The following is a 22,459-nucleotide window of genomic DNA, read 5'->3' on the forward strand; positions in this document are numbered from 1 at the left end:
ATCTATAACGCCTTACCCTGAACCCAACCCGTAAGGCCCTCTGAACAAATTATTTCGTATGAAAATAGATATTTAAGTCACACACCAAAAAAATATTCTGTATTTCTTTATTGATGGTTGCACACTCTTCACAGTAATAATTATATATATATATATATATATATATATATATATATATATATATATATATACATACATATATATATATAAAATACATGTATATATATATGATCTATTTACAATATTTAATATTCACTCAGATGTTTGGGCATATCATATTCCATAACTGATTACAACATCACAAATTGTACGTTATTTTGGAGATTAAAAGGATAGGGGAACACTCCTGAACAAACGTGTTCTTGGTCATATTAAATTACAATGAAAATCAATAGCCTTCAAGCTGTTGAATAAATACAAAACAAGCAAAACAATTGTCCAATCCCAGGTGTTCAACATCATTTGACGTTCTGAACACCTATACATCATCCCATGCATTTTCTTTATTCAACAAATAATATACAACAATGCCACTATGAAAGGGCAATGTGAATCAACACTTCATTTTTAGGTAGATTTTAAGATGACCTGCAGTATGTGTTAGGCTTAGGTGAAAGGATGAGGGAAATAGAAAATATTTATAAAAAGCAGCCCTTATTTTTGGTTCAGCTGTGCGACAAACAAAAACATCTGCTGTATTTTACAAATACTTATCAATGACAATCTATTCCAAAAAGGCACAATAGCACCTAAGAATAGCTGCTAGCTGTGGAATAGCACCCCCCCCCGCCCCCCTCCATTGCTTAATTATGTCCTTTTCACAACAACCAGTCAATTCAAGTTCCATATTGTTCTTTGGTTGAATTCAACTCATTCTAACACATTGGAAGTTACTGGAAGATAGGTCTAGTTGCATTGAAATTATTTAACACATTGTTACATGTTCAATCAATCGAATGTATTATCAATGTCTTGGTGCCTGTATTTACAATGGTAGAGAAACACTAACATGAATATTACACGTTATGTTACAGAGTATTGCAAAGCCTAAATATTCAGTAGGCTACAGTATATTAATTTTGTAGGTACGTGATTTCTATTTAAATCCTGAAAATTCACAGAGGCATACTAACACATGCCGTGTACTACTATAATATAAACATAATTTTGATATACATTACTGTACCTACATAAATAATATAATTCTATACTTCATCCTAAACAAACCTGTCTTTTAAATACATTTCTCAGAAAACGCCCTTAGCAACCACTGGAGGGAGACATCCTACTAGTCCTGCTTTGTCACGTAGCTGCTGCTGTTCACTGAGCACTTAGTACATCCTTGTCTCCACATAAAACTAGTACTAACTGTACTAGTGCATCTGTGCATGATTGTGCAATACTCATTATTTTATATCACAACACAATGTGAAATATGACTAGGAACAGGAGTTGCTTAAGAACCTACTTGCTATCAGAGGACCACAAGTATTTGAATGGTGGGTTAGTCTAAAAGATTTAATGAAACAACATAGAAATTGCATGAAAAGAACATTTATTCATAAATAGGCATATTTATCTTTTTTTTTACATGGTCAGTAACTAAAACAACTGCAGAATAAACAACAGAACTGTCTGTCAGGTCAGTGACCAAGGTATTGTTTTCACCTAGCAACTTGTGCAGGTGGGCCTGTAAGTCACCATAACAACCCAGTGGCTTGAGTCACTAGGTGGAGAGAGACTCTTCATTATGTTAGCGCTGGGCAGGGATTGGAATAAATAAAGATTCCGGTTGCAACAGGTGTAGGGCTGCTCCTGCAGTTACCTACGAGGGGGCTGACACCTTGGACACAAACAAGATAAATAACACATTAAAATGTTGGACATTGTTACTGTAAATAAAAATATAAAGGAAAATGTGTGGCTGATGGACATACATCTAGCTAAATCTTCCAGATGTCATTACTCACTCCTCACAATCTTTAACTCTCTGTCTGTCTTTTCTTTTCTTTCCTCTTCCTCTTTGTTTCCTTCTGCAGAAAGACATTAGCCATATGATCGGATCTATAAAATACTGTAGATACAAAACCTGATGAGCCAAATCATTATGACCACCTGCCTAATATGTTGTTGGTTCTCTGGGTGCTGCCAAAACCTGTTGAACCGCCAAGGCATGGACTCCTGAAGGTGTCCTGTGGTATCTGACATTAGCAGCAGATCCTTCAAGTTCGGTAAGCTGCGAGATGGAGCCACCAGGGATCAGACTTGTTGGTCCAGCCCACCCCACAGATGCTCAATTGGATTGCAATCTGGGGAATTTGGAAGCCAGTACAACATCTTGAACACTTCATCATGTTCCTCAAACCATTCTCGAACAATGTGCGTGGCGTGGCATTGTGCATTATTCTGCTGAAAGAGGCCACTGCCATCAGGGAATATCATGGCCATGAAGGGTTGTACCTGGTCCAGGCAACCTTCTTCCACTGCTGCAAGGTCCAGTTCCGTTGTTGCATGCCCATTGTAGGGGCTTTCAATGGTGGACAGGGATCATCATGGTCACTATGACCGGTCTGCTTTGTGACACATTCCTCCCATAACCATAATTTACATTTTCTGTGACTTGTGGCACAGTAGACCTGTTGTCGGTTCGGACCAGACGGAAATAGAGCATGGATCAAAATTGGCCACCCATCACCCTGTCGCCGGTTTGAAGTTGGTCCCTCCTCGGACAAATGTCGGTACGTACTCACCACAGCTGACCGGGAGCACGCCACAAGCCTTGCCGATGCTCTGACACAATCGTCTGGCCCTTGTCAGACAATTTACTCCTGCCCATTTCTCCTGCATCCAACTAGTTGATTATAATAACTGATTGTTCCCTTACCATCTAATCTACCCAGACCTTGACATGTGCCCTTGTTATGAGATGATCAACATTATTTGCTTCACCTGTGAGTGGTCATATTGTTTTGGCTCATCAGTGTATAGCAAGCTTTAATGACCAATTCTCCAACTTTACAATGGACATTATGTCAGTACATATGCTCACCTTTCACTTTTCACAACAGCCTTCCTGATTCTGAGAATGAAACAACAACAGAAAAATCATATACAAGTCAGGAATATCATTTTATATTTGAGGCTTTTACAATGCCACTAGTTCACATCCGCCAACACTTATTAATCATGATGTATTCTTGTCTCTTACCTACATTCACATGTCTGGTGCTCTACAAAAGTCATCTCAACGTATTCTTGACCCTGCTTCGCCGGCTTGATTTTCAACAGCTGCGAATGAAGATGAGTGGTTGAACATTTTGCTGAGGCCGAGGCTGTCCAAAAGGGCAATTTCTCCTCATACACGAAACACTACAGCCTCACAACAAGGCAGCTGTCCTCAGGGTGACAGGCCCTATTACCTGCATGGTGACATTGGAGGTCCGAGTGGGATGGCACTCCAGATACTCATCCCCACAGCAGCCTGCACATCGCACCAAGGGCACACAGGAGGGGCTGTATATGTGCTCTACCTCCCCGGGGTACTCCTGGACAACCTCCACCAGCTTCTCTATGGTCCGGCAGAAACTACGGCCCCACACTTCCTGGAACAGTAACACTGAGAAAGGGGACAGATGGGAGACAAAAGGGTGAGAGAGAGTAGAGGGATCTGTGACGAAAGCAGAGAGTAGAAAGGGGGAGAAAGCTGCCTACAGTATGGATAGGGCCGATGAGCAACAATTCCGTGACTGCCCAAACCACATCCTCCATCCAGGCTGATTATGACCAGAGGAGAGATGGCTAGGGCTGAACAGGAATGTAGAGGGTCTTACAAGTGAGCCTCAATAGCCTAGTCTCTAAACTCACTGTGCCATTCAATGAGCAGCGATCTCACACCATTCAGCAGAGTTGTCACACCATCCAGCTGAGTTCTCGCACCATCCAGCTAAGTTCTCACACCATCCAGCTAAGTTCTCACACCATCCAGCTGAGTTCTCACACAATCCAGCTGAGTTCTCACAACATCCAGATGAGTTCTCACACCATCCAGCTGAGTTCTCACAACATCCAGCTGAGTTCTCACACTATCCAGCTAAGTTCTCACAACAACCAGCTGAGTTCTCACACAATCCAGCTGAGTTCTCACAACATCCAGATGAGTTGTCACACCATCCAGCTGAGTTCTCACAACATCCAGATGAGTTCTCACACCATCCAGCTGAGTTCTCACAACATCCAGCTGAGTTCTCACACTATCCAGCTAAGTTCTCACAACAACCAGCTAAGTTATTACACCATCCAGCTGAGATCTTTCACTCTCCAGCTGAGTTTTTACAACATCCAGCTGAATTCTGACACCAACCTGTGGAGATTTCACACCAACTGGCTAAGGCATGTGTCCTTCTTATATACTATGATTTTAAGCATGGAAATGCACCACAGGAATAGTAAAAGAAGTAGAACTAGATAGTGTGGGGACAATTCCCCATACGATGTGAGGCAAAAGGAACTTTAAAGCTGAGGGAAAAAGTTACAAGAGGTTAGGAATGCAGCTAGGGTTAACGCAAAGGTTTTAATTCGGAGTTAGGAAATAGGTCTAGGTTTAGGGCTGTGTTTTGGGTTAAGGTTTGGGTTATAGTTAGAGTTACTGTATGGTTAAGGGGAAAAAAATGGTGTCACCACCAGGATAGCAAAACCAGAAATGTGTATGTGAAAGCTTAGTGCAGATTTGGCTCATGATCTTTCCTTTAAATTTGGCAACCAGCCTTTCTGTGTTTTAAATGTAGGTGCAAGAACACCACAACAATTTTAAGCTAATATTCTATCAGAGGTACAGGAATAAAAACAATCCATATTGTTTATAGTAATTATAGGGGTATTACTTTCAACACATTTGAGCCACAATATTTAGTGAATTAAAAATAATAATAATGTTAGAAACAGCTGATCTATAGACAATGACATTTCACTGCTTAAATTATTATATGAAAACACACAAAATGCATGTAAAACCATAGCTCAACTATAACGACAGCACAAAACAATATATGAACCATTTCCTTGAATGTTCCTTGGTAGGTGCTATTGTTGGATAGACACTGGTGGTGTAACTAGCTAGTGCTTACCAGCTGCACTGTTGGAATGTCAAGACAAGCTAAGGAAATTGTTATGAGTTGTCAAAACCATTAATCTTGTGGTCATGATGGGAGGTTTGCAATATAGACTGGATCAAACCATTTACACCATTAGTTTGAAAGTAAGGGAGGAGCTGCTCTGCTTGCTCCATTGCTTAGGTGCCTATCCTCACAAACTACAGTGTGTTTTTGTGTGCCAGGGCAGAAACAAATCCATCTGGCAGATCCTTTCCAAGAAATTCAGGACAAGCATCTAATTGGTGCTAAACATAAAAAACATTGGTGTATATCCTGTTTTCTTTCTTGTGTAATATGAGTTTTCCTGTGGGAGCATATGTGTTAAAGTGTCCCCATAACATTCGTCAGTAAAGAAAAACAAGGGCCAACTTTGCCCGTACAGAGGACAGAGAAGACAAACGTTGGAAAAAAGTCCATGAACAGAACTTGCCTGGAGCAGAACTGATCTGAACTAAGCTGGGCTGCCCCAAAAGCCCCTCAGGGATCTAGCTGACCCTGGGGTCACTGCATGGAGCCTGGTTCCAAAACAGCTGTTTATAAAAGCAGACAAGCTAGTGGGAGCCAGGCCAGGCTAGGGAGGGGTGATAGAAAAGTGGGGAAGAGATGGGTAAAAGCAGAGTCGGATGATACAGCTAAAGGCTGGTCTAACTTCACGCAATCACTTCAAGCTATTTTCTATTTCTTGCTGTTGTTTCAATTTGCAGAATGAGTGCACATCAAGTCACACATAGTTTTACAGGGATTAAAATTACATTCAGAAGATAAGTACAGAGAGGATGCCTGTGAATGAGTTACAGGGATGTCCCCAGTACCTCATTCATCTACCACTGCATTACCCCTTCTGAGAGCTGGGGGAGAACTGTGACCTTGGGTAATCCCTAGCTGCTTGTCCCTCAACCCTGAACCATTTAGAGCTGATAACAGCCCTGACTTCCTCCACTGCAATCAAATAACTTCAATTAATGCCTTTCAGCAATATCTATATTTACACTGCTAATAGATAACTACATTCTGATCCAGGGGTTTGAATGCTGAAGTAATTTGTGTCTTTCCACATGTACCCCATAATTCACAGTACAACGATGTGGGCCGTAACAGTTTAACAGTGAGTGTTCCTCTTTCAGATAGAAATTGCAGGATTGTTGCGGTATTGTTTCCGAAAAACAATTCAGTATTGTTTTATATGGTCACCGTTTATTCTTAGAAATGTTTCCTGAAAAGGCAATTTTTACTGACATTTTGGTAGACAGGAATTCAGAGAGCCTCTCTGTTTCACAAAGGTATTGGCCAGCTAGACAATATGTATGAAGGGAGGGTACTTGATAACCTAAGTTCACGTTTACCATACAATACATCAGGGGTGTCAAACCGGTTCCACGGAGGGCCACGTGTTCCTTTAAATTGGTTCCCAGGTCAGACCTGAACAACCAGGTGGGGGTAGAAACTAACCAATTAGTGTACTAATTAATCAATCAGGTACAAGGTGAGAGCGAAAACCTGCAGACACTCGGCCCTCCGTGGAACCGGTTTGACACCTGTGCAATACATGATACATATTTGTGTAGACAATCTCAGAATATTCTTACCTCCAGTTGTGCTGTTTGCACTGGATAAGGAAGTACTCTGCAAAACAAAACAGACAAGAACAGAGAACAGGGTTTCAAAAACAACACCTGGACTGAATCATTCATTTTAGGACAAATGAACCTCATACCAGCTACCTGAGACAATGGGAACAGGTAACATGAACTGTGCCACTGGGAGCAACACAAGTACATTACGATTTTCATGTTAATGATTTTGTTTTTAAAAAGAGCACCATACAAAACTTTTTGGGCTGCTGTGCCAGAAACTGAATTTTGCTCTGCCCTGAATACACCTGAAGAACCCGCTCATGTGTGTTTTACACATGCCAAATACCCCCAGGGGCCCAGGGACCCCTAGTTAGGAATCATGGTCATACAATACTAAGCCATTGTATTGGCATGACTTCAATTTTGCTTTATTGTCTGAATTAATTTACTGAAATGGAAAAATTTAATGTAATACTGCTATGTCCTCTAGTGGTTAATTTGGGTATTTCAGCAGGAGCTGTTTTTTCATGATGACTTCAACGGAAATCTCTCTTTGACAAGCCCCAGATCCAGACTCTTTAATACATCACATTCCCCTCTGTGCCCAACTGTTTAGGTTCAAAATCTGTTTCCTGTGGTGTAAGATTCAGCTCTTTATTTATTTTCCCATTGGCGGCTTCCCCTTCTGTCTTGACTTTTCCCATCATACAATGATAAACAGTATGTGTTCCTCATTGGGCTGGAATAAAACAAAACCTCTGGATGACTCCATTTCTATGGCTCAGGAAGAGAAACCTCAGATTGGTCAAATATCCTCAAGCAGGACCAGTGGATAGACAGGTGTCCAACAACCTGCTTCCTCAATCTGTCATAAACAGGTTTGAGTTGCACAAGCAAATAGAGACATGAAAGTGACATGGAATAGCTTAATATTTATGATTTTGAAATTGATCATCACATAATGCCTCCCTTCCTGTTGTGGACCAGAATATGTCAGTCAGTGTGTATAGTAGCTGTCATTGATTTGCTGCTGTCAGCTGTCCAAAGAATGTGAATGAAGAGGAATGTCCTACTTTCAGAATGATGATCTGTCTCTTGTCATGACAGCAGCCGCCTGGCTCACACACTTCAGTTTCCTGTGGCAGCCAGGCCTAAGCTGTATGTGAAGGGGTGAAGGTTTCTGGCTCTTTTTTCCTAGGTGTCTCACCTAACACCTCCTTCCTCATTCGTTGCTATTCCTCAGCATTACTGTTGAAGCCAGTTCCCATTATGCAAGGCATTGATTCACGTCTTCCCTGTCTACCAATTCCTCAGTCATACTAGAAATCCCCTTCTAGAGTTAATTGGCACATGAATTGGGCCTTCCTTTTGCTTAGGTTTTCATTTAGTTTCGGAGACGACTTTCTGCCATAACACAAGGGTTTTTTGGCCCAGTTCTGGTGTGCATTCAGGTGTGTGGTGGAGCAGGGCGGATTTGGAGTGAATTTTTCAAGCCTGGGGTAAGCCTGGAGTCTCGACATGACGAGGCAGCCTCTTGGCACCTTCTGAGGATGTGAGCAGAGGAGTGAGCTGCCCCCAAATGTCTTGGCAGATTAGCAGGGCTACATGAGGATCCTCATGTAGCAATTTCTGACGTCTTGTGTGTTGAAGTCGGTACGACGGAGAGAGTTTGACTAAGGGGTAATTAAAATAATGGGCATTGTCTGATTCCAAGATGACTTATGAATTGGGCAACCTTTCTTAGTCTTTTCCTATTCTAGGCATACCAGAATTTCTAAATATTTACAGTAAGTCTTATGCCCACAGCAAGCCTGAGGCAGACCTCACTGGCAAAGATACCATAGCCTCCATCATTTTAGGTTATGTGCTGTAAAAATGGGCATTGAACAGCAGACCCACAGAGCTATGTGATCTATATCTGATAAGAATATCAGAAGAATTCCTTGGGGGATTTTAGAAGCAGCAGGCTGAGTACAGCACTCAGGGAGTTAGTCAATGGACTGGAAGCTGGAGGGGGTCTGTCTGTCAGTAGACTGTTTGGGGCAGGCGGATTTCAAAGAGATGCCATTCTCATTCTCTTATTAGCATGGTAAAGGTGCAGCAGAGTTCAAGCTAGTCCAGTTTAACCCATCATAGACTGTGCCCTGTATTCATTGGAGCAATGTGTATGGTAATCCCTTCACATCTCCAGTCCTCTTCACTGGATGGGCTGTCTGTTACTGCTAATGTCATGTATCTGGAAACTCAGGGTCATCTCCATTAAAGAACAGGCCTGCTATACAGAGAATACGCACAGATAATGATTTACTCTCCTGCGTCTAATTAAAACAACTGTCTCTGCTGCTGTTTCATCCTTGGGCAGATGTAAGCGCTTGCCTGGGCAGTAGCCTGTCCTAGTGTCTCGTGCAGTATATACTCCAGACTCCTACACTACAGATCGTTTGTTTTCTGTCACCCACACAGCTGACCTGCATCAGTGTTAACCTCTTCTCTGTTGACGCCTAAAGTGGGAGGCAGGACAGGAAGTGTAATGAGCAAAAATAAGACAAAATGGAGACCAGTTGCTCTTTTGATTTATGGCAATGACAGCAGCCTACTGCTAATTACAACCACAATGAAAACATTTTGGTACAGACTACAGCCTACAGAAAAATACAAATTATTTTGATTCCTTACTCCAGGAGATAATGGGAGACTGTTGAAATAACTTTGGAATCGAAAGATAAAAAGTCCCATGAAACAGAGATAATATTGTTCAGCAAACCCCCTGTGTATAACTTTAATTTGACTTGCTGGAGGTTTTGCCAAATAAAACATTCTTACTCATAAGACACATCAAAGGCATATCATAGCAACATGGTCAAATAAGAAGGACCGCTTCTTCCGCTGAGAGTGGTTGTAATGGTGGAGGTTACCCTGCACTAGCTTACATTGTCTGTCTGTCCTGTTGGACTGTCTAAAGTAAACTACACTGTGTGCTGGCCAGAGATTCAGAGGCATTCGTTTTAGAAACAAGAAAGAAGTAGCATAGTAACAGGACCACTTGAGATGTTGAACCCATCTTAAATCACGTCAGTCATAGTGGAACAAAAGCAATTGATATCCAACAGACACACGCCAGCCTCAAAACATCCCTGCGATGGCCTTAGTACATTCTAGAAAATGTAACAGCACATAATATCACTCTAATATATATCTTGTACCTTAGAACTTTTAAGGAATGAGACATGGAAGGGGGAAGCAAAAATGTAATTGCCCTTAATCTGTGGCAACGCCATTGTGTCAGACCCTAGATGAGCTGCAGGTCAGTGAGAGCAGGGGTCAGGAAGAAAAAATAGCCAACATCCCAGCCCCACCTCAGGATCCAGTCCAATGAAGCATAACAGCGTCCCTCCTGAGATGCCCCAGCCCAAAACGCCAGAACTGAAGCTGTGTCATGGTGTAGATCTGTGTCATGGTGTCGGTCGGTGTCATGATGTCGGTCTGTGTCATGGTGTAGGTCTGTGTCAATCAATCAATCAATATTTATTTATAAAGCGCTTTTTACAACAGCAGTTGTCACAAAATGTTTTACAGAGACACCCGGCCTTAAACCCCAAGGAGCAAACAACAGTAGTGTTGAATTTCAGTGGCTAGGAAAAACTCCCTATGAAGGTCGAATCTTAGGAAGAAACCTAGAGAGGACCCAGGCTCAGAGGTGTCATGGTGTCAGTCTGTGTCATGCTGTCAGTCTGTGTCATGGTGTAGGTCTGTGTCATGGTGTCAGTCTGTGTCATGCTGTCGGTCTGTGTCATGGTGTAGGTCTGTGTCATGGTGTTGGTCTGCGTCATGCTGTCGGTCTGCGTCATGCTGTCGGTCTGTGTCATGGTGTAGGTCTGTGTCATGGTGTCAGTCTGTGTCATGGTGTCGGTCTGTGTCATGGTGTCGGACTGTGTCATGGTGTAGATCTGTGTCATGGTGTCAGTCTGTGTCATGGTGTCAGTCTGTGTCATGGTGTAAGTCTGTGTCATGGTGTAGGTCTGTGTCATGGTGTAGGTCTGTGTCATGGTGTTGTCTGTGTCATGCTGCCGGTCTATGTCATGGTGTAGGTCTGTGTCATGGTGTAGCTCTGTGTCATGTTGTCAGTCTGTGTCATGCTGTCGGTCTGTGTCATGGTTTCGTATCGTGGTGTCAGTCTGTGTCATGGTGTAGGTCTGTGTCATGGTGTCAGTCTGTGTCATGCTGTCGGTCTGTGTCATGGTTTCGTATCGTGGTGTCAGTCTGTGTCATGGTGTAGGTCTGTGTCATGGTGTCAGTCTGTGTCATGGTGTAGGTCTGTGTCATGGTGTCGGTCTGTCATGGTGTAGGTCTCTTGCTGAATGTTGAGCTTGGCTCTAAACTTCAGACCAGTGGTCAGTCATTAGCAACGCAAGAGACACACACAACAAACAGATAAAGTGACCATTTACTTGATCATTGACATGGTACTTTTCCACTTACGCAATAGATTTTCAACTCCACAAAGTCCTTGACAATCACCATCTATTACAAGGCTTTTAAATGAGGGATGTAATGCTGTAATTGCTACTGGCTGAAAGGGGAAGCAGCGCTATGTTTTGTATACATTAGGTGAACATGGTCCCAGTGACAGCAGTCCCCTGTGGGTCTGACAGTGTGCAGCTGGAGTCCTAGGGTGGTGAAAACACTGCGCCATGATCAGAGAGCATTCCCTGAACCAGACCAAACCAAAGCCCACGGAAATTAGAAATGTCTCAGCAGTATATGCAATATATTTATAATACAATTTATCTGACAGATGAAACAAACTTTAATGATTAAAAAAACTAGATAGCACGGAAAATGGTCTCCTAAAAAATGTGAGGGAAGAGCAAACGTTTCTTAATGGGGCAGGGGGAGAGCAGTTGTGTCCTTGTGTCTCCCAGGAACATACTGGAAACATCCAGAACCCTTATGTATATTCTAATACTCTTAGCATGAGTGGTTACTCAAGGAACCCTGGAGATCCTCTTGGAGTGTAGTAATGTAATAGGATTGTGTTTTATTAAACAGGTCTAAAAATGCACTTATGAATCACTGTAGCCATGTATTTAAAAACAATTTTTTGTTTTGGATCAGAGTAGGTTTTCTAGGAAGTTTTTTTGTATTGTTTATGAATATCTCCAGTATTTATTCATCACCAATCATTCCAGTGATACATGTAAAGGATAAACAACAACATTTTGTATATTACCCAGGAAGTAATGGTTACCTTGTTTTTACAATTGGTAAAAAACAAGGTAACAGAGGTATTTATCCTGCTTATACCACAGTATGCAAAGAACAAAATAGCCAACCATTTAATGTTAGATGGCTGACATGTTTTAATTTATATTTACATTTCATATTAATGAATGTATGCTTTCTCATGTCTTGGCTGATAGTGAGTAGTATTCATGTATATAGACTTCATCGAGCTAACGACTGGGTCGTGTCTGTGTATTCAAGAACCAATTTTTAGAAACAAGGGTACAACAAGAGCATTCTCATTGATAACCGCTACAATTCTGCAAAAATCATTATCGTTGCCTGTTTTTAACTGTGTCAAATGCCACTGATTATTGTCAAACCTTTGAAACACTTCAAAGAACAGGCTTTCCTACACTATTTGGCCCTTTATACACTGGCATAGAACCAGCCTTATCCGACTCTGCTGAGGAGTCCTTGTGCTATTTTAAAAATACTTTCCTCACTGTTCTTAATAAACATGCCCTGGTCTGGAACCTCACCAAAACTCTGAGACAGTAAAATCAATGGGAAATAAAAGAAATCCTATCTACTGCCGACGGCACCAAAGTCAAAAACAGAGTTTCCTCTGATAGAGCCCTAATGATTGAGTACTTTAATAACCCTTTTGGTTTATCTGGCTGCTCATTTAAATCTGCTGCCGGCACTGATGCTCCCATTCTATGTAGAGCTTTTCCCCAGTTTCCTCCAGAACTCCCTCCGTTCCTTCTTTCATCCAGCACAGGTTAATGAGGTCCGGGTGGAGCTACAACATCCTGATCCTTACAAATCTGCAAGGCTGGATGATCTAGATTCCTTCTTCCCAAATCTATCTGACTCTATCACTGTAGTCCGTATCACCAGTCTGCTCAACCTCTCTCTACAACTGTCTGTAATCCCTCTAGATTGGACATTCCCCTCTTCAAAGAGGGTGAAAAACTATACCTGAACTCTAATAAGCACATTTTTGTAAAGTCTGGTAGAGGAACAGAGAACTCACCATCCTTTACCCACACTGCAAACCATGCTCTTGTGAAAATGACCCACCCTGACAGTCCTGGACTTTGGTGATGTGATTTACAGGCTTGCCACAAATACTCACCCCAGTAATTTAAACATAATTCACCCCAAAGCCATTCGCCTTGTAACCAACCTCCTACAGTACTCATTGTTATCTTGACACGCTGGTAAAGTGGCCCTCACTGCAGTCAGCGGCAGACTCACTGGGACCATCTTATCTACAGGTCCCTCTGAGGGAAGATCCCCTCTTTACCTCAGCTCTCTCTTAGGTATCAGCTTAACTAACAGAACTCGGTGCTCTGGTAGATACCTCCCACGGGTCATCCCTAAAGTCAACTCCTCCTTGGGCGAATTGCTGGAATACATTTTCAAACCGGACAATTTGACATTACTTCTTATTTGCTTAGCTGCTATCTAATCACTGCCCCTGTTTTGCACCTTTGCCAGCCTTATTGGTTTTACCTCATATGGTGAGCAACTCTGGTGTGATTTGGTTTCAGAGCAAAAAGGGAGTCGTATTAGGCCATATATACCTTCCTTTATCTCTATCCCAAACCACAAATCCTAACCTTAACACAATATGCAACCCTTAATCCCAAACACTAACCCATACCTTTAACTATTACCCCAATTATATATTTTAGCCTAAACTGCAAATAGCCTTTTTCCTTGTGTGAACCATCGAAGGGTCAACACAAGGTCAAATTCTCTTGTTGTTTTTCTATCCTTGCTGGGATTCAGGGTCCCCAGCAGGCTAGTCCATCGTAAACACGCACACGTCTTCAGATAAAGCTGACTAACGGTAATTGTGGTCCTTATTACAGTAAACGCTGTACACCCTGTGTAAACGACATTAAATTACGGCCAGATGGGAGATTACAGTCCGGTGATCAGACTGCTGCCCCAAGCAGCACCGCTCTCCTGTCCCCTCCCCAGTAGAAGGAAGGAGAAATCCATATTTCCTGATTGCGATTGCACCCCTCCCCTGGGTTGGGAATTAGCAGTGTGTGTGTGTGTGTGTGTGCGTGTGTGTGTGGGCGGGGAGGGGGGGGGGGGTGTCTTTACAGAACCAACAAAGAAATCCCCACAAAGATGTTAAAACAAGACACATTTTGCCCCTGCCCCATACCGAAAAACATTATTGTATGCTTAAGGGTTAAATTTAGAGCAGACTTTTCAATTCGGTTTATTCTAAATTAATACTCCACTATTCTGCTATAGGTAATATTTACGGCTAGGTTTGGTGTTGACTTTTCAAAGGTAGGGTTCTGGGATTAATTTTAGGTTTAGGGCTAGGTAAACCATGTTTTTGAAATGGAATATTTTTTCAGGACTCCACAGAAACACCAAAACAAACATGTGTAAAGTCTCAGGTGTTTACTTTGTGAACTGTCTGGGATGGCTGGGTCGGCAACCACCGGGCCGGTAGCTATATAAATAGCTGCATCCCTTCAGTATCAGCTAATTGACTGGATGTGACACAGACGGTCAGTCACAAGTATTGTTTTGCTTTGAGTGTTGATGTGAAGGAAACACCTGCACAGAATCATCTCCAAACACACACACACACACACACACACACACACACACGTACACACACACACACACACACACGTACACACACACACGTACACACACACACACACACACACACACACACGTACACACACACACACACACACGTACACACACACACGTACACACACACACACACACACACACACGTACACAGTGCTGGGTGGTGGGGGTTGTCTGGCTACGCTTTCCTCTGTGCTAAGCTCAGGGTATTCAGGTATTCAAATTGCAAATTCAAATCGCAAGAACATTTATGTTGACCACAAAGTTAAGCTGTAGTCTGTTTTTATATCTTCGTTTTGACTAAAAGTGATGGCACACGTGCAGATATACAACAAAAGAAAAGGAAAGAATTGTAAAACAGAATGGAATGATTCAAAATAATTAAGCTACAAATTAAAGAAATAAATTATAAAGCAACAGCTACATGTGTTTGTGGCAACCATTAGTGGCTAGTATTTAACCTTATACAAAATGCTAACAAAACACTGTCAAAAGCCCAGATATAATAACTAAGACATTCTCAATTTGGTAAATTTGTCAACTTGGTAAATGCTGTATTACAGAAGCCTCCCAGAAGTCTTGTGTCACCGAATAACATCCCTACAAATGACGTAAACATACAATCCCAGTCCTAAATAACAGCACAGGCCTTTATAGCCCAGTTCATCACTGAATGGCCCACAACCATCCTCCCAGAAATGCTGTGATGTACAATTTTTCTATGCTATTTGTATTCACAATTGATTACTCATTTAGATAGCTCTGCATATAGGTTGTTTAGCAGAGTATTGTCTCCAAACTATTAGTTCACCGTTAGTTCATTCATTTCACATAGCTAGGTGGAACAGTAATAGAGTAATAGTAAGTACATTTTATTAAATAGTGCAGCAAGCAGCAAAGTCAGTGCTCCAGCAAAAAAAAAAAACTATTCCAGCAATAGTTTACAAAAGTCCCCCACCCACTCACAAGGCGAGTTGATGATCACTACTTTGTCTTCTTTCACTGTTCTCCAACCTTATCCCCTCAGCCCATATCCAGATGGTCACGCACCGTCGCCATCTTTGTTCCCTCGGCCCAGCTGCACTCTGTTCTATCCTAAAATCTATCTCAGCTGCTAAACCCTTCTCCCCTTGTCTTGTGATTCTCTCCCTTTGGTGCTACTCCCTTCTCTCATCATATCCCAATACTCTGACTGTCTTCTTTCCTTCAAGCCGCCTCGGCCCTCCCCTCCTGCTCTGTAGCTAAGTGACTGCGTTGAAGGAAGCTGAGCAAGATGGAGGAAAACATCAACCAAACAAAAAGTCGATTCACTCACTCCTCGCTAACTTAATCTCTGTCAGCTGCAAAAGCTACTTTCAAATATCAAGATTCTCCCTCTAACCTTAGGAAACACTTTGCCACGTTTTCCTCTCTCCTCTGTTAGAGAAAGTTATTTTTCTCCTCAGGGTCAGAATATGCGTAAAGAGAAAAGTGCATAAAAAAGGAATAAAGTGAATGCATGTATAACTCCAGTCTAAATTCCCAGTTAGTGCAGACAGGATGTCAGTATTGCTACACACAGCTCTATAGTCTCTATTTAACACACACAACTGTCAGTCTGTTACACCTCTGTGCCCAGTGAAGGAAGCGCTAATAATACATATAATGACTGAACATGAAATAAATGGGATATGAGAAACACAACTGGCAAACATGAGGCATTATGTCCCTTCTAGCTGGGGTTAGTGGCTGGGTGATAGCGAGACAGCCAGGACACCATTGTTCTAAAGTGAAGACCAGGTGCTTCCTATCTGTACATAGATAACAGATCTAACACTGTGAATGTCTCTAATGGTTTTCGGAGAAAAAACTGACATATACATGTCCACAAACACACACACACACATACATACGCACACACACATACACACAAACACAGATGCAGACAGTCAGACACATACACTCTTCCTCTATCACACACACACACACACACACATACACACACCCATGCATAGCACAAGGACCTTTTTAGGTGTGTCTTTGTTCCTGAGAAAGGAGCAGGGAGAGTACTTGAAACAGGTTTGAAAACACTTACTTACTGACCAGTGAGTCTGACATTTCATTTTGTACATGAGATTGACGAGAAAACATCATCAATTGAGTGCACAGAGTTCTGAGAAAAACACTCCACCCTGAAACAGCATGGGCTGGAAACAGACATTTATAATGGCCTCCTCAACCACATGGTCAATGGGGACTTTTCTGGTTGTCATGCCTGAAGAATGGTTTACTGTGGGCCCAGAAAGGTAAACAGAGACGTTTTCCTCATACTGTTTGGGTTGGAATTAATTGTTCTTTTTTTTTTACTCAACTAATCTAAACAAAGCATTAATTAATGTCAAAATAAATTCTAATTTCACAAATGTTTACAAATATATTTATTAAGAATGACCAAAATATAGTAATTCCATAAGCTTCTGACACCTTTTCTTTAGACAAATCTAAATCAGAATACAACATGTGTGATGTCTCTCTGTCAAGTATTGAATTTCAAGCACAGATTTATGTACAAAGGCCAGGGAGCTGGACAGATCAGATAAAGAAGGTCAAAGACTGGTGGATCGCTAACAACAATCAGACATGTCTCTTTAACAATAATCAGACATGTCTCTTTAACAACAATCAGACATGTTTCTTTAACAATAATCAGACATGTCTCTTTAACAATAATCAGACATGTTTCTTTAACAATAATCAGACATGTCTCTTTAACAATAATCAGACATGTCTCTTTAACAATAATCAGACATGTCTCTTTAACAATAATCAGACATGTCTCTTTAACAACAATCAGACATGTTTCTTTAACAATAATCAGATATGTGTCTTTAACAACAATCAGACATGTCTCTTTAACAATAATCAGACATGTTTCTTTAACAATAATCAGACATTCCTCCTTAATAATAATCAGGCATGTCTCTTTAAGTATGTTCAAGTCAATTCTAAGGCTTTGGATAGGTTCAGTCATCCTTTGGAAGTAAAGAGTAAACTGCTAATAGATATCACCAAATAATGGAGATGGGAGAAAACTTAAACCCCATTTTACAGCCTTTGAAATAATTACCTACAAAACAGAGTGGAAAAAATACATATATATTGGATAACAATATTCTAAACCATGCATTTTATACGCAATGTAGCACTTCTCTAATAGTGTAACAAACGAAAACATGTCAACTGGAGAAGTGTCCAAGCATGGTGGTGGTTGAATCCTGGAATGAGCATACTTGACATCAGGTTAGACTAAGGAGATTTGTTTTTATAGAAAGGGGTGCAGTTAAAGATGAAACCCCAGAAGAAACCTGTATTCTGTCTCTGCTTTACACCAGATACTGGAACGGGAATTCACCTCTCAGCAGGACAATAACCAACAACGCAAGACCAAATCTACATGGAAGTTTCTTACCAAGAATACAGTGAATTTTTATTGGAATGTTTTCTTGAATAGGGCCATGTCACAGTTCTGACTTCAATCTGTCTTAACGTGTATGGCAATACTTAACAACTGCTGTCTAGTCATAACCCCCAACACCATGACCGAGACGGAAATATTTTGAAAAAAATAACATAAAACAAATTGCACAGACCAGGTGTGCAAAGCTTTTACAGGTTTGCCCAAGAACAAATGACTGATGTAAATCAAAGCATTTTTTTCCCCCAGTGATTAAAAAAAATGATTTCACACAGCATACTGTGCCCAAAGCATTTTGTTTAGGTTTTAGTGCCTTATTTAAGGCATTACCCAGTCAAGCCAAGTTCTCAAGTACCATGTCACATTCAGTAAGATTAAACGTTTCTGTTTAGATGAACATTTGCTAAAACACATGTTATGATTTGATTGTGATCCTAAAAACTAACACAGGGAGTTCTCAGAAATGGTACATATGATGAATTATCATGAAGTGTGTGGAATGGGGGAGGAGAAAGAATTGCCCCGTAGGCAATAAATCCTCCTTTGGCGACTGTTTGAGATATCTGGAAAGTATTGTTGCATGTCAAAGCAGAATATCAGTATTTCAAAAAGGGACAGAAAGATGCCTAATCTTAGAATAACTTAAGGAAGAGGGTTTTACATGACTGAACAATTTTACATTATCTGAAAACATGAACTATACCAGTACACTAAAGCACTGAGGGAAAACACACATCATTCATGGGCATCCCCTATAACAGCATTGAGTGTGAATTGGCTAGCCAGATCATTTTGTGAACAGGTTACATTTCAGTCCATAACGTCCTTGGGGTACTTTAGCTGTTTCCCAAACTTTACAATGGCCTCAGTCATTGTTGGCCAATGCTAACATTGCTTCGTGAGTATTATCGGCGAATTCAGAGGGGCCGCTGGTTTGCTCCCAGCATGTTGAACATGTTGAACAGCGGAGGAAACAAAGCTTTTACACAGGCTCACTCCCATTAGAACCGCGTTATAATCATAGTTAAAAGCCAGTGCTGCAGCATGTCAATATGACATTTGGAGAACTGAGATACAAAATATATACTAATGGCCTCCTTTACTGTATTGGTCAGGGTTGTGTAGTTTACATTCCCTATCTCTTCTGTGGAGAGCAGCCTAACCTGATACATGTTAAGAGCACTGGATTTTGTCACTCCACATGTTTTGACTAAGCAGCCCATGAGCTGATCATGTGGATAAAGGTTACGATATGGTGGTCCAAGCCCCTGCTTCTTCCACACTCCCAGTCCGGCATCAACCATGCAGCCTCTCCCTTTGAGCTCTGACCTCAAGCGTTGCATGGAAAACTCTGAGGGACATGCAACCATCTTTCGAAGCGCAGCCAGGTCTCAGTGCAGAAAGACAACGTCTACAATGAAGTTACTGCCGTTCCATTCAGAACAAACGGTCCAGGCAGTCTGCGATGGGTGGGACAAAGGTTGTGAATGGGCCCTGGGAGGAGGCCTGTACCGCATTAAACATTAGAGGCCAGGGACTTAGCTGCAGTGCAGACAGATTTGGCTCATCTGAAAAGGAGGCCGAAAGGATTGTTTGGTGCCGCACTCACAGCAGACACATTTCCCAATGTCCTGTGACACATCCTCTTAAAAGTGCTAATTCAGGATGGCACTTGACCTTGAGTGGGGCTTTTTTATTTTTTGAAACGTACTGCCACACATTCTGAGACTACAGCTGTCAACACAGAGGCACAGCACACAGAACGATTTAGTCTTAATAGATCCCTGGAAAACCCTGGCTACTGGGGTTCGCTTCTGACTAAAACCATGTACGTACAATGAGCACACAAAGGACAGACAAGCCATGATTGTGCATTCTGCAGTTTTAATGCTGTGAGTATAGATGGGGAGGAAATTGCAGTGGGTACTGTTGCAGGTGAGGTGAAAAGTGCTGAGAGATGTGAATTTCTTGTTACAGAACCTTTGTGCCAATTTGACCAGTGATACTGCCAAGTCTCTAAGCGTCTAGAAGAATTACAAGGCTCTGATACTCATACTGTACCTGCCTTACCTTACTGGAGGTGGATGTTTGGAGACAATGGTTTTCTTTTCTAACACTGATATTTGGCAGATGTATTTAATTAGGCTCAGGGAAGGAGGAAGCGGTCAGAGGCAGGTAGGGTTTCACAGCGACTATTCATAAAGCAATCAATGAATGTGTTGAATAGGCCTACACCCTCTCCTGTATAACATTCCCAAAGGAAATACAGTCTGGAAACTGTATGATAAACCCTAACATTCTGAGACACAGAAGATGCAGTTGGTTCCATTCCGCTTCATGATGACTCAACTGTTTTTGCTTGGCACTGGTTCAAAAAGGGATCACTGGTTCAAGACACAATGAGCCATCTCACAGCAGTCTTAAAGGATTTTGAGTCAGTTGGACATATGACATTTACGTGATTCAGCAGACACTCTTATCCAGAGTGACTTACAGTAATGAGTGCATACTTTCTTATTCTGGCCCCCAATGAGAATTGAATCCCCCGTCCCTGTCAGAAGCACAATGCTCTACTAACTGAATCAACAGTTAAGAAAAAAGACTAATCGGAGAGCTCAAGACCAGGATAATAATAATAATGGCATAAAAATATTCATAATGATACATTGTTTAATTTATGAGACACATCGTCAAACATATTGGCCATTTATTCTCTTCTTGGTATTTTAAGAAACTAAATATAACACAGTTCTACAAAAAAATACAATTGTGTGCTGAGTTCTGTATAGCATAGTGGCATTACCTCAACAGGTGAAAGCTGAAGTTGGAGCGTCACCGCTATCTGGATGACAAACGATGCGAAGGATTTCATTTCGTGTTTCTTGACAGAAGACCAGATGACCAATTTTTGAATGTAAGCGATATCCACCAAAGTGCAGATTAGCGGAGTAGCCTAGTGATTCTGGTGATAACCTTCCACTCCAAATAATTTGCAGCCGAAGCACTTTCCCCTCGTTCCTTCTTCAACAACCGTGAGTCAATGAGCGCATCATGTAGGCTATCGCTCTTGTCTAACCTGATAAAGTTGGCTACCAAACAATTCTGTCAGAACGTAGGTTGAAGTTGAAATATATTTTTGTAAATAGGCACCAAAAAAAGGAAATAATTATATATTTGCTTTCTCGATTTATTAAAATTCAGAGAAAAACGACAAAACCTCCCTCCTAAATATATTTCAAGCAAAACGTGTTCAACAAATCAGCAAGCTAGTCCCGCAAAAATGTATGTCCAGAAGTTTGGTTTAAATGTAATTTCTATGAGCGCAAGAGCTAGTAACTGTCACAATTCGTTATCTGGCTAATATGAATGTTGGTCTTTCGTTCTTGCTCAGTACATTTCCTTGGTAAAGTAACGTACTTGCCGCTAATTGCCTCTCACTCCCTCTCAACATTACCCATTACATCCCCTCCCCTCAAGTTTCCCTACATCTCTCTACCGGTCTCCCTTATACACTCCTCCTCTCATCTTGGAAGCAGCTTCTTGAAACTCGCATCAATTGTTAGACATTTGGTGCACGTGCGAAGTAGTTTTTCTTCTCAACTTCAGACCAAGTTTTCCCAGAACTTTGGTCACGGTGTTCACGTGGGTGTTGGATACTTTTTATTAACGTTTTATTACATTTTCAGAATAGAAAAAGGTTTTAGTGTAAACCTACAGCAAAAAAACAACAACATGGAAACAAAATAGAAAACATGCAGACAAGATCATTTACCTGTATATATTTTCAATAGCTAATTGTTACAATCGCAAAAATTAAAGCTAGACAATCAGGGTCTCATTGAGCTGTAATTTCTGAACATAAATATACAGTATTGGCTACATTAAAATGGATTGACATCAGATGATTGCCACATCCACAATATAAACACATTTGTGCCTTGCCATATATGATGGAAACAGTTTGATATTGGGGTGGCTGATTGGATAACAAATAATATTATTATGAGTTATGCAAAAGAAAAGCGTTTTGATAAGAGCATCTAATTATTGATGTTTCACAGTAGTTCTTTCTTCTAAATACTTTGGTGAAACACAGGTTACTGACTCCAACTATGCCGTGCTCCAGCTTTCAAGTGTCCCTGAAAGTACTCAAGGATTAACAGTAATTTGGGCTAACGTTTCTATTCCTGGTTTATTGGGAACATTCAATAACCATCTACTTGAGAATTTGGGATCCAGGACACAATAAAGATTTTTTTCTTTCTTTTTCTGTTTAGTCATGTAAGAGAAAGAGAAGAGAGAGGGAGATTGGTTGAGTGTTGACACCAGAGTTCATCTTCTGTATGGGACTCCAGTGTTTGCAGTAGCTCAGGAATGTAAGGATTCTTCACTTGGCTTCTACACATTCCTCCTGCAGTGCT

At 41.3% G+C, this 22,459-nt stretch overlaps 1 protein-coding gene across 2 annotated transcripts; it reads right to left on the reverse strand.

Moving 5' to 3' along the window:
- Positions 1 to 1,538: 1,538 nt before the first annotated feature.
- pgfb (placental growth factor b) lies at positions 1,539 to 21,638 on the reverse strand. 2 transcript variants are annotated; one of them, XM_010897916.3, is made up of 7 exons: positions 20,842 to 21,638; positions 6,737 to 6,773; positions 3,420 to 3,616; positions 3,209 to 3,288; positions 3,050 to 3,079; positions 1,978 to 2,033; positions 1,539 to 1,843 (listed from the first exon to the last, which is right to left on the reverse strand). In XM_010897916.3, the coding sequence occupies exons 1-7, from the start codon at positions 20,908 to 20,910 to the stop codon at positions 1,749 to 1,751; spliced, it is 564 nt and encodes a 187-aa protein (XP_010896218.1). In that variant the 5' UTR covers positions 20,911 to 21,638; the 3' UTR covers positions 1,539 to 1,748. The 2 variants fall into 2 exon arrangements, with proteins under 2 accessions (XP_010896218.1, XP_010896219.1); XM_010897917.3 differs by having other exon boundaries at positions 1,738 to 1,843; positions 1,971 to 2,033.
- Between the last annotated feature and the right edge of the window lie 821 nt (positions 21,639 to 22,459).

This window comes from Esox lucius, chromosome 15 (assembly GCF_011004845.1).
Source record: "Esox lucius isolate fEsoLuc1 chromosome 15, fEsoLuc1.pri, whole genome shotgun sequence".
Classification (NCBI taxonomy): Eukaryota; Metazoa; Chordata; class Actinopteri; order Esociformes; family Esocidae; genus Esox; species Esox lucius.

Coding starts and splice junctions, on each gene's coding strand:
- pgfb (XM_010897916.3), bottom strand. CDS start 20,910: ATGAAATCCTTCGCATCGTTTGTCATCCAGATAGCGGTGACGCTCCAA. Junction 6,774..20,841: donor TTCAGCTTTCACCTGTTGAG/GTAATGCCACTA, acceptor TTTGTTTTGCAG/AGTACTTCCTTATCCAGTGC. Junction 3,617..6,736: donor TGCAAACAGCACAACTGGAG/GTAAGAATATTC, acceptor CCCCTTTCTCAG/TGTTACTGTTCCAGGAAGTG.